At 38.1% G+C, this 10,977-nt stretch overlaps 1 protein-coding gene across 1 annotated transcript; it reads left to right on the plus strand.

Annotated features, from left to right (window-relative positions):
- Positions 1 to 445: 445 nt before the first annotated feature.
- On the plus strand, positions 446 to 3,108 carry LOC141714689 (uncharacterized). The gene is made up of 2 exons (XM_074518192.1): positions 446 to 1,271; positions 2,960 to 3,108. Exons 1-2 carry the CDS (start codon positions 446 to 448, stop codon positions 3,106 to 3,108), a joined length of 975 nt encoding a protein of 324 aa, XP_074374293.1.
- Positions 3,109 to 10,977: the final 7,869 nt, after the last annotated feature.

The following is a 10,977-nucleotide window of genomic DNA, read 5'->3' on the forward strand; positions in this document are numbered from 1 at the left end:
GTGGATTCAGAACAAGCTGGCAATTCTGGAGATAACTGAATATGCCACCCTAGTGCAGAAGGCCACAATAGCTGAAGTAAGGAGTGAAATGAGCCAGAAAATGAAGCAAACAAAGAAACAAAAGTTTGATGGTCGAAGCAGGAGTGTGGGAGGGGAGAGCTTCCCTAGTATGTTTGTCAGGGGGATAGCCTCCCAATCCAACCGCAACACAGGATTCGGGGGATCAGGGAGCGTGAGTGTGGCCTGGAGCGGGAACCAGACGGGAATATCTTATCATAGCCAACCTCGACCTCCTCTTCCAGAATGCAAGAGCTGTGGTAAGAGGCATTCTGGGCAATGTATGTAGAAACCGGTGATATGCTTTAAATGTGGTAAGGTGGGACACTATGCCACAGCTTGTAACCATGAAGCAGCTAAGTGATTTCAGTGCAAAAAGACAGGACACATGAGGAAGGACTGCCCTGCGGTAGCCCCAGCTAGCTCGAGGGGTAGTGTAGCTGCATCTAACAGAGTGCCGACTGCCAGGACCTTTAATATGACTGTGAAAGATGCCGTAAGGAACACCAATGCTATAGCAGGTACGATCCTCCTAAACTCCAATCCCGCCAATGTGCTATTTAATTTTGGAGCTACTAAGTCTTTCATATCTAAGGAATTTGCTGAAAAATTGAACTCAAAAGTAGAACCTTTGAAAGAATCTTTGCAAGTAGAAATAGCTAATCAAGAGATTATCCCTGTAAATCAAGTTTATGCTAACTGCAACCTAGAATTAGGTGGAGTGAGATACCTAGTAGATTTAATTCCCTTTCGATTGGGGGAGTTTGATGTGATATTAGGAATGGATTGGCTATCTAGAAACCATTCCCAGATTGATTACGAGGGGAAGAAAGTGAAATTGAAAACACCTAGTGGTAAGAGTATAATAATTAAGGGGCAACGGCAAACCAAGAAATTTCTAACTATAGTGCAGACCAGGAGACTTTTAAGGCAAGGATGTGAGGCCTACTTGGCTCACATAGTGGATACCAAACGAGAAACCCCTGAGATCCTCACCATACCAGTAGTTAATGATTTTGAGGATGTATTTCCCAAGGATCTTCCCGGACTACCCCCGGATCGGGAGATAGAATTTGCCATTGATTTAGCTCCCGACACGACATCGATATCAAAGGCCCCGTATCGTTTGACCCCCGTCAAAATGAAAGAGTTGGCCGATCAACTGCAAGATCTATTGGATAAAGGAATGATCAGACCGAGCGTATCCCCGTGGGGTGCACCCGTATTATTTGTGAAGAAGAAGGACTGCAGCATGAGACTGTGCATCGATTATCGAGAGTTGAACAAGCTGACCATTAAGAACAAGTACCCATTGCCAAGAATAGATGACCTCTTTGACCAACTAAAGGATGCAACGTGTTTTTCCAAGATTGACCTTAGGATAGGTTATCATCAACTTAAGATCAAACCAGAAGATATACCTAAGACTGTATTTCGCACTAGGTACGGACATTATGAGTTCCTCGTTATGTCATTTGGTTTGATTAACGCGCCCGCGGATTTCATGGATCTGATGAACAGAGTCTTCAAGAAGTATCTGGATGAATGCGTGATAGTCTTCATCGATGATATTCTAATTTACTCTAGATCGGAGGAGGAACATGCAGAACACCTCAGGATAGTATTGGAAATCTTGCGGAAAGAAAAATTGTATGCCAAATTCTCAAAGTGTGAATTTTGGTTGAAAGAAGTTCAGTTTTTGGGTCATGTGATTAGTAAGGAAGGAATTCTCGCAGACCCTGCAAAGATAGAAGCTTTCGCTAATTGGGAACAACCAACCACGCCCACCGAGGTAAGAAGCTTTATTGGACTGGCCGGGTATTACCGAAGGTTTGTAAAGGATTTCGCCAAGATAGCAGGCCCGTTGACTAGACTTACTCGGAAAACTAGAAAAGTTTGTTTGGACAGAGAAATGTGAGGAGAGTTTCCAAGAATTGAAGAAAAGGTTGGTATCGGCCCCAGTGCTGGCCCTACCAGATTATAAAGGGAACTTTGTGATTTATAGTGATGCATCCCATAAGGGTTTGGGATGTGTGCTGATGCAGCATGGTAAGTTGATTTCCTATGCATCCAGGAAATTAAAGGAATATGAAGTGAGGTACCCCGCCCATGACTTAGAATTAGCCGCCACAGTGTTTGCCCTTAAGATGTGGAGACATTACCTATATGAAGAAAAGTGTGAGATTTATACTAACCACAAGAGTCTTAAATATATCTTGACCCAGAAGGAGCTAAACATGAGGCAGAGAAGGTGGTTAGAATTGATTAAGGACTACGACTGCGAAATTCTTTATCACCCGGGGAAGGCCAATGTGGTGGCCGATGCCCTTAGTCGTAAGGAAAGATTGAAAAGGATCACCACGTTAGAGGATTTGATCAGAGAATTTGAAAAGTTAGAGATTGAGGTCAAGGTCGCTGAGCCAGGGACCGAAGGCTTGTACGAGATGGTTATGCAACCGGAGCTACTGGAAAAGATTAGGCGATGCCAAGAAGTAGTTTGAGGGAGAACAAGGAACTGGTAAGCGGAGAGGAGGCCAAGTGTGACCCAGATGAGAAGGGAATTAGGAGGCATGTCTACAGGATATGGGTCCCTAACATCCAAGAACTAAAGGATGAAATTTTACGTGAAGGACACAATTCTAGATATACGGTCCACCAGGAAGCACCAAAATGTACCAAGATTTGAAAGAGTACTACTGGTGGCCTAAAATGAAGAAGGATGTAGCGGAGTGGGTTAGTAAGTGTATGACCTGTCAGAGAGTAATGGCAGAACACCAGCGACCAAGCGGACTCTTGTAACCCCTAGAAATTCTGATGTGGAAATGGGAGCAAATAACTATGGATTTTGTGGTAGGATTACCCCGAACTAAGACTGACCATGATGCAATATGGGTAATTGTAGACCGACTAACCAAGTCAGTGCAGTTTCTTCCAATCAAGGAAACCTACACCGTGGATAGATTAGTGGAGCTATATATTAAGGAAATTATGGCAAGACATGGAGTGCCAGTAGCTATCATATCTGACCGAGATCCCCGATTCAACTCCTGATTCTGGAGGAGCTTTCAGGAATGCCTAGGAACCAAACTAAACATGAGTCGCTTACCATCCAAAAACAGATGGACAAAGTGAGCGAACCATTCAGACATTGGAGGACATGTTGAGAATGTGTGTAATAGATTTTAAGGGTTCTTGGGATGAACACCTGTCTTTGATAGAGTTTGCCTACAACAACAGTTATCATGCGAGTATCGGAAAGCCCCCATACGAGGCGTTATATGGCCGAAGGTGCCGTTCGCCCTTGTATTGGGATGAAGTTGGTGAGAGAAAGTTACTAGGTCCCGACTTGGTGCAAAGGACAAGGGACATAGTTCAATTAGTCAGAGGACGCATAGCAGCAGCCCAGGACCGACAATGTAAATACGCCGATCTGGCATGGAAGGACAGAGAGTATGAAGTGGGTGACCAGGTATTTCTGAAAGTGTCACCATGGAAAGGATTGATGAGACTTGGGAAAAAGGGGAAGCTCAGCCCCCGTTATATTGGACCTTTCGAGATTCTAAGACAGATAGGACCCGTGGCACACGAGTTAGCTTTACCTCCAAATCTTCAGCAGGTTCATAATGTTTTTCATGTATCAATGTTGAGGAAGTATAATGCGGATGCCAAACATATAGTGGAGCATGAGCAAGTAGACCTTCAACCAGATTTGTCCTATGTTGAGCAGCCAGTCGAAATCATTGACCGAAAAGAGCAAGTACTCCGGAACAAGAGTGTCAATCTAGTCATAGTCTTATGGAGGCATCACAACGTCGAGGAGTCAACTTGGGAATTAGAGAGTCACATGTAAGAAAAGTACCCCCATCTATTTGTGGATTGATTCCGGGACGGAATCCTTTTAAGGGGGGAGACTATAAGAACCCTGATTTTTGTAATATTTTAATACTTCAGTGAATAGTAACTGGAACTAGTTATGTAATACGCATGGAGTTCATCACAAATATGAATAGTGGAATTTTGTAAATCCGAGATCATATTCTTGTTTATCGAGGAAAATAAGTGAATGTAAAAGCCATCAGAATTCGAAGATTCACGATTATACTACGTGTTTTCATATCCATAAGGAATGGCGTAGAACCCGAAATACTACGTGAAATAAATATTATATCAAGGTGTTTCTATGATCAAGAGAAAGGAATAAAATTGGTTAAAGGATTATAAGCGATAAAAGAATTCACTGTGAAACGAAATATTATACGATTAAACTATCGGAATGGAACGACAATCGCGTGTAACTAGTAGTTAGGAGGACGAAATTAATTCCATGCAAGTTGGCCATGCAAAACCAATCTAACTAGTAGTTAGGAGATGTAACTAGGGAATTAGAAGCTAACTAGAATAGTTAGTGGAATAGCAAGTGTATAGTAAGTGAATAGTTAGTGAATAGTAATTGGGAGACAAGAAGGTACAAGGCCATACCTCCCCATTTCTACTCATCTAAAATTGTCAACTAAGCCATTTCTTTTGATTATTATGCCCATATATACACACTATCAAACCACCTTATACACTCTCACACTTCAACAAAAAAGAAGCCAAAAAACCCCCCCATTCCCCTCATTCTCTCGGCCTGTTTATGCAGAAAAGGAGGGAGAACCCTCTTCCTCACTTCACTTCTCCATCCTTCCCTCCATTAAAAATTCTACAAAAATTCACAAAGCTTCCTTACATCCTAGTAAAGGTATGTATATGATTTCATGGCCAAATTCTTAATGGTTTGTGAGAAACAAATTCTTGAAGTTCAAGAACTTTATGGACTGTTTTGACTAACTTGGTTTCTTGGTTTTGTTTCTTAAGGATCTAGCCCTTCTAAGTGTTTTTCAAGCAAACCAAGCCCTAATCATCTTAGTACTAACCCTCCTAGTGCTCAAGAAGGTATAACTTCTAACTCTTTAAAGTTTTAAGGGTGAGTTTAAGAGTTATTTGTAATGTAGTGTCAAGATCCAAAAGTTTGTGGATGTGTAAGATTGTTTTGCTCATATTCTTGCTAAGTACTTGAGTTTTTGAGTTGTGATGCTTGTATGTGATGCTAGATAAAGTATATAAGGGTATTTGGGTGGATCTTGAGAAGTAAGAAGTGTTGTGTTGGTCATAAGTAGTGATTGTATCAAGAACAAGTAGTAGAAATGGAATGTGGAGCCTATTGCACATGGTCGGCCTTCTGCAGTGTATTCGGCCATGTAATTCTTTGAAACTTGTGAGTCACTGGCCATGTCTGCGTAGATCTTTATTTTTAGTTTCTGTACATGTGTGGATCGTCATGAGGGGATTTACGGTTTAGAAGTTATGACCGTTTTAGTGTAGAGCGTTCATACGAAAAGCCAACTGCACATAGGCCACTTGCATGATGATTTTGAAAGGCTAAAAATAATTTCGGAATCTTGGAAAAATCATGATAATTAAATAATGCAGCAAGGAAGACTGTCCAAAAATAATTTAAAGGAAATATTAATTTTGCGATTTTATAAAAATATTTTAGTGAAGCAAATCAATAATCGCGTACTAACTAAGATCGTTAGTTATTGATTTTAGATCGCCAACAAAAGCCTCGAGACCATACCACTCCTAGCACTCGAGGCAAGTTTACGAAACCCTAACACAAATTATCCATGCTATATATACTGTAGTGATATTGATGCCATGATTTACAGTTTGAAAATATATGCTTGTCTGTGATATCAATACATTCCAATTATGCGATTGTTTAGGAAAAACAAACTTCGTAAAATACGAGTATGAGAAATTGAAACGTAATTTTAATATAATACAAGATAGGGGGAGTCGGAGATATTTTTAAATCGATTTAATCCCGAAACGAGCCGGACGTGGAAGATTTCGATTTCAATAAACAAAGTACTTTCGCATAACATACATATTAAGCGAACGATTGAGATTTGATTTATAACTAAAAGAGATAATCAAATATTCACTCAAGGGATATCCTACTTGATTATTTATTTATAAGTGATACCTAAAGAGTTACTAAAATATCTGGAAAATACTTAAAAAGATATAAAAAGTTTTTTTTTAAATCAATTCACTCTATCTAAAACATATGTAACTATTCGAAGGATAATTATAAGATGTCAATCCTGTCTTAAGTATTTAATTAAGTTTTTTTTATAAATTCATTGAACCTTATTAAGAAACATTTTGTACTTAAGGTTTTATCAATTCATTGAACCCTTCTTAAAAATATTATGAGACCGTAAATATTTAATATTCCGTACTTTTAAAAATCATTTAAAAATAGACATAGTTCCCAAGGATACTTTCTAAATTATTCAAAATTCTCGGAAGAGATCAATCATCTGAGACTTATCAAAACCTTAGAGAACTTAGTCTAGAAGCATAAGGGTTTTGCTTCCTCGCTCAATGAAAAATAAGTGAACAATATATGTAAAACTCTACTACAATTAAGGGTTTGAAAATGATTTTTAAATTCAAAACTCCGACAACTCCCAAGGATCAATTGTATTAAAAGTGATGAATAAATTATCTTATTTAAAGGTCAACTCAGAACGATCTAATAAAGGATTCTATGTAAATTATATAATTGTTTTGGGACTGGAATGTGGCCTACCCGACACAGAGAGGTATCGGGTAGTGACCAAGCGTGGAGTGGCATAGTATACAGTTATATGGTCTCTGTGACCATTGACTTTCGGACTTGCACGAAAATGGGCAACCACCGTGTAGTGTCTTGATAAGCCCAAAGGCGGCTAGGTTTGTATTCCTTCTACTAGTAGAGAAAATTTCATATTTGGCTGATCACCGGTACGTGGTTTATTCCAATATAGTCCCTTTCCTCCACTTTGGATAAATTGTTATGAAACCTACAGCAGAAGGCCGATAAGGCTGAGTTTTAAATAAGGTTGTTGATGAATATATATCACATCCATTCGAGAAGCTTGGTTCAAGCATCATATTTAGATTTTGAGATAAAATGAGTACGATTATAAGCTGATTAAACTGATACATTTAAAGTTGAGTTTTTCATAAAAGTGACAAGCATATAAACTTTTAGAAACCTTGGATATATAATGCTTAATGGTTGTTTTTCCCTAAATGATCATATTTAAATAATGGATATCTATATCTTGCTGAGCATTAGTGCTCACTTTGCTTTTATAAATATCATATCACAACAGATTATCAGTATGGCCCGAAACAGGACGTCTGCCCGCAAGCGGGTAGGGGACGCACGTGAGTACCGTAGACAGTTCGTCCGTCAGCCACCTCAGGTAGACGAGTAGAGATAGTTTCCTTTTGAGTACTTGAACCAAGACTATTTGTGACCCGAGCCAGTCTCATGTAGAGTTGTTCCCGACGTTCACTCTTTTGAGATAATTTCCTTTGGTCTGTAATAATTAAATACATTAATGATAATTTAGTAATGTTTCTGAGCATATAACCTGTGTGTGTGTGAGTTTGGTTAAAAGGTCGAGTAATTATGTGAAAAGAGGATTAATTATTTATTAGACAATATTAAGTGATCGTAACAACCCGAATTCCCGACCTTGAATTTGGCGGTGTTACAGCTTCACTAGTTTTCTTGCTGATAACAGTGCATTCTTCTTGTAGAATAAGACTTGAGACCATTGTTTACAATATGCGAATTCTGAAAAGACTCACTTCAAGATCATCTATCTGTGCTAAATTAATGAAAGACAACATTTTCAAAACATTCTTGCCATATCCCATTTTGAATCCTTTGTTGTTGTCTCCAAAGGTCAAAAAAGGGCCAGCTTTCTCCTCAAGTTATGATAGTAGGGCTTTACCACCAGTCATATGCCTGGAACATCCACTGTCTATGATCCAGATGACTTTCTTCACTTTTCTTGCACACAATGAGTCTTAAGTGTGTTTGGAAACCCAAAAAGTATTGGGTAGTTTTTTCTTGGTAACTTTTTCAGGAGAAGTAAAATGAGTAATTTTAGAAGAAAGAGAATTCAGTGATTGTTGTGCATGTTTTCCTTTTGATGTAGACTCATTTCTTGATTATTTAAGGTCTACTCTCAGTTTATGCCAACTCTTCATTACCTTCATGTTACAAGGAATGCAGTCAAACTTGTCACAGAATGAATAGAGATCATTAGAATTAGCTTCATTGTATTTGAAAGCTCCTTCAGCTGTCTTGCTAACAACCTTTTTACAAAGGTGAGTTAGATGATTTGAAGAGCCACATTTTTCACACTTCTTTCTAGGAGCATTTGCAACATAAGCAAAATTTTTCTTTTGTTTATCCCTATTTTTCCATTTCTATTTCTCTTTTTCTTTCTTGCATCTTCAGCTTTGGTTTCTTGAACAGGAGTCTTGGGACTGTGTTTGTTCATGAGCTTATCTTCAGTTTTTGAAGACTAGACTGATTCTTCAGTTTACTTTTCTTTATCTAAATCAGCAATTTCTTACTTGATTATCAATTCTTCTTCACTGAAGTTGACTACACATGCTTTGAATATAGGTGCATTAACCTCTTTCAAAAAGGTTGGAGCATTCTCAGTCTTCTTAGCTTTCCCTTTGTCACCTACAGTCATCTTTTTGTCACTCATGTCTTCATGGTCAAGGCCAATAGCAATGTTTGCACATGGCTTATTCTTCTCATGATACTGTTCAACCAGTTCAGATGCATTTCTGAAAGATTTCATCTTTACTTCATTCTTTTCTAGCTTCTCCCTTAACACTGCTTCAATTTCATTTGCACACTTGAGCTTGTTCTTGAGATAAGCATTTTCTTGTTTTAAAGCTTCAAGCTCAACTAGCAATAATTCAATTTCTTGCTTCTCACTCTCGAGCTTCTTATTTATCTTTGTTAATCTGCTAACTTCTTCATTAGCAGCAACCATGCTTATGTGAATGTGAAATATTTTTGTGCTCATCTTTTCAACAGTTTCCTTGTATTGATTCACATTCAAATCAATAGTGGTAAGAATTGTTGTTTGTCCTTTTGATGAGGATGATTCACCTTGCTACAAGGCCATTAGAGCATAGTTTCCAACTTCCTCATCTTCATCATTATCTGAATCATCCCAACTCTTTCCCTCTGCAATGTAAGCTTTGCTCTGTTGCTTTTTCAGAAGAGCTTCATACTTTGCTTCCAGTTCAAGATAAGCTTTGTCTTTCTTTGCCTTCTTGGGTTTCTTGCATTCTATAGCAAAGTGGCCTAGTTCATCACAATTGAAGCACCTTATATTAGTTTTGTTGACAGATCCAGTTTTGTAACCACTCTTGCTGTCAGAATTGTACATCCCTTTCTCTTTCCAGCTGTTGTCTTTGTTGAAGGATTGTCCTTTATTCCTGAAGTACCTTGGCTTCTTTACTCTAATGTTAGAGAATTTTCTAGCTAGATAGGCCATAGACCAATCTAGCTCATCCAGTTCTTCAAGAGTGTAAAACTCATCTTTTTCCAACTCTAATATGACTTGCTCCTGTGAATCATTTGTTCTCTGCTCACTTGTTAAGGCAACTGAAGTTTGGGATCTTAGTTCATTATTGAATGAGTGGATTTCATTAACAATTAAAGCACTTGAGCCATCCACAACATGTCCTTGACCAGACCTTAGCGATTGCCTTTGAATCATCTCTAGTTCATATATTTTGAGAATCCCATATAGAACTTCCAGAGTTATTCTGCTCAAGTCTCTTCCTTCCCTGATTGCTGAGATTTTCTGTTCCAAATGGTTAGGGAGAGTAAGCAAGAACTTTAGATTCACCTCTTCAGCTTCATAGTATTTGTCATGAAGCTGCAAGTCATTTATCAGCTTGTTGAATCTTTCAAACACATCAGTAATGCTTTCCATAGGCTTAGCCATGAAACCCTCATACTGTGAAATCAGTATCCTTTTTTGATTAGATCTAATCTCCTTAGTTCCTTCGCAGAGTATTTCAATCTTCTTCCATATTTGCTTGGCAGTGTCACAGTTAACAATATTGTTGTACATCACATTGTCAAGTGACTCAATCAATATTAATTGCAAGCTGATATCTAGGGAGACTTTCTCCTTTTCAGGGTCAGAATACTCAGCTGGATCTTTGGGAGCATAATGATCTGGTATGACCATGTCTCCATCTATAGATTCCTCAACTCTTACCATAGGAATGAAGGGTCCATTCTTGAGGATCTGAATATAGAATGGATTGGGCATCCTGATAAACAACATCATTTTCTTTTTCCAAAGAGTATAGTTAGCTTTGTCAAAGGTAGGAATTTTGATGCTACTGATTTTCTGTGTATTCATTCTTCCAAGATCTTGAATCTGTTTACTTTCAGATTTGGCTCTGATACCACTTGTTAGGTAATGAATCACACATAGAGGGAGGGTGAATGTGGTTTTTCTGATTTTAGGATTTTCCTTAAAGTTAATGGTTGAACAAAGTAAATTAAATCTTGTATAGAAATGTGTACATGCAGAATATAAGCTTGCATAAAATAAAGAACATAGATCTTCAAAACTCACTTAATTTTTGTATTAAAAATTAAGATGTTTTGCTACAAAATTTCTAAGCTCTTTGAAGTTAAAGAGCTCAGCTTCTTCTTGAGAATGTTACAAGAATTTTAATCAAAATTGTTATTTCTAACTAGAGGACCATTGCTAACTTTATATCTCAGTTTACTGCTGATTTACACAATGGATAATAAACATGCTATTAACTTTTCTAAACTGTCACTTGTCATTTCTATTTATAGAAAAGCAAATCTTCCATTTCTGGCTTAGCATATATTTGGCATCTCGTGTTTACTTTAATCTTCCTCTGTCAGTTAATCTTTGTTATTGATCTTGCACACTCTTCAAGCTGCTTTTTGTAGACTTGTCAATCCAGCTGTTGGATTGTTTGTTGACTGTTTATCTTGGATATTGA

The sequence above is a fragment of the Apium graveolens genome, chromosome 3 (assembly GCF_009905375.1).
Source record: "Apium graveolens cultivar Ventura chromosome 3, ASM990537v1, whole genome shotgun sequence".
NCBI lineage: Eukaryota > Viridiplantae > Streptophyta > Magnoliopsida > Apiales > Apiaceae > Apium > Apium graveolens.

Excerpts from the sequence above, each read along its gene's own strand:
- LOC141714689 (XM_074518192.1), top strand. The coding sequence starts at position 446 with ATGAGGAAGGACTGCCCTGCGGTAGCCCCAGCTAGCTCGAGGGGTAGT. Across the intron at positions 1,272-2,959 it reads ACCGAGCGTATCCCCGTGGG|ACCGACTAACCAAGTCAGTG; the intron begins GTGCACCCGTAT and ends GGGTAATTGTAG.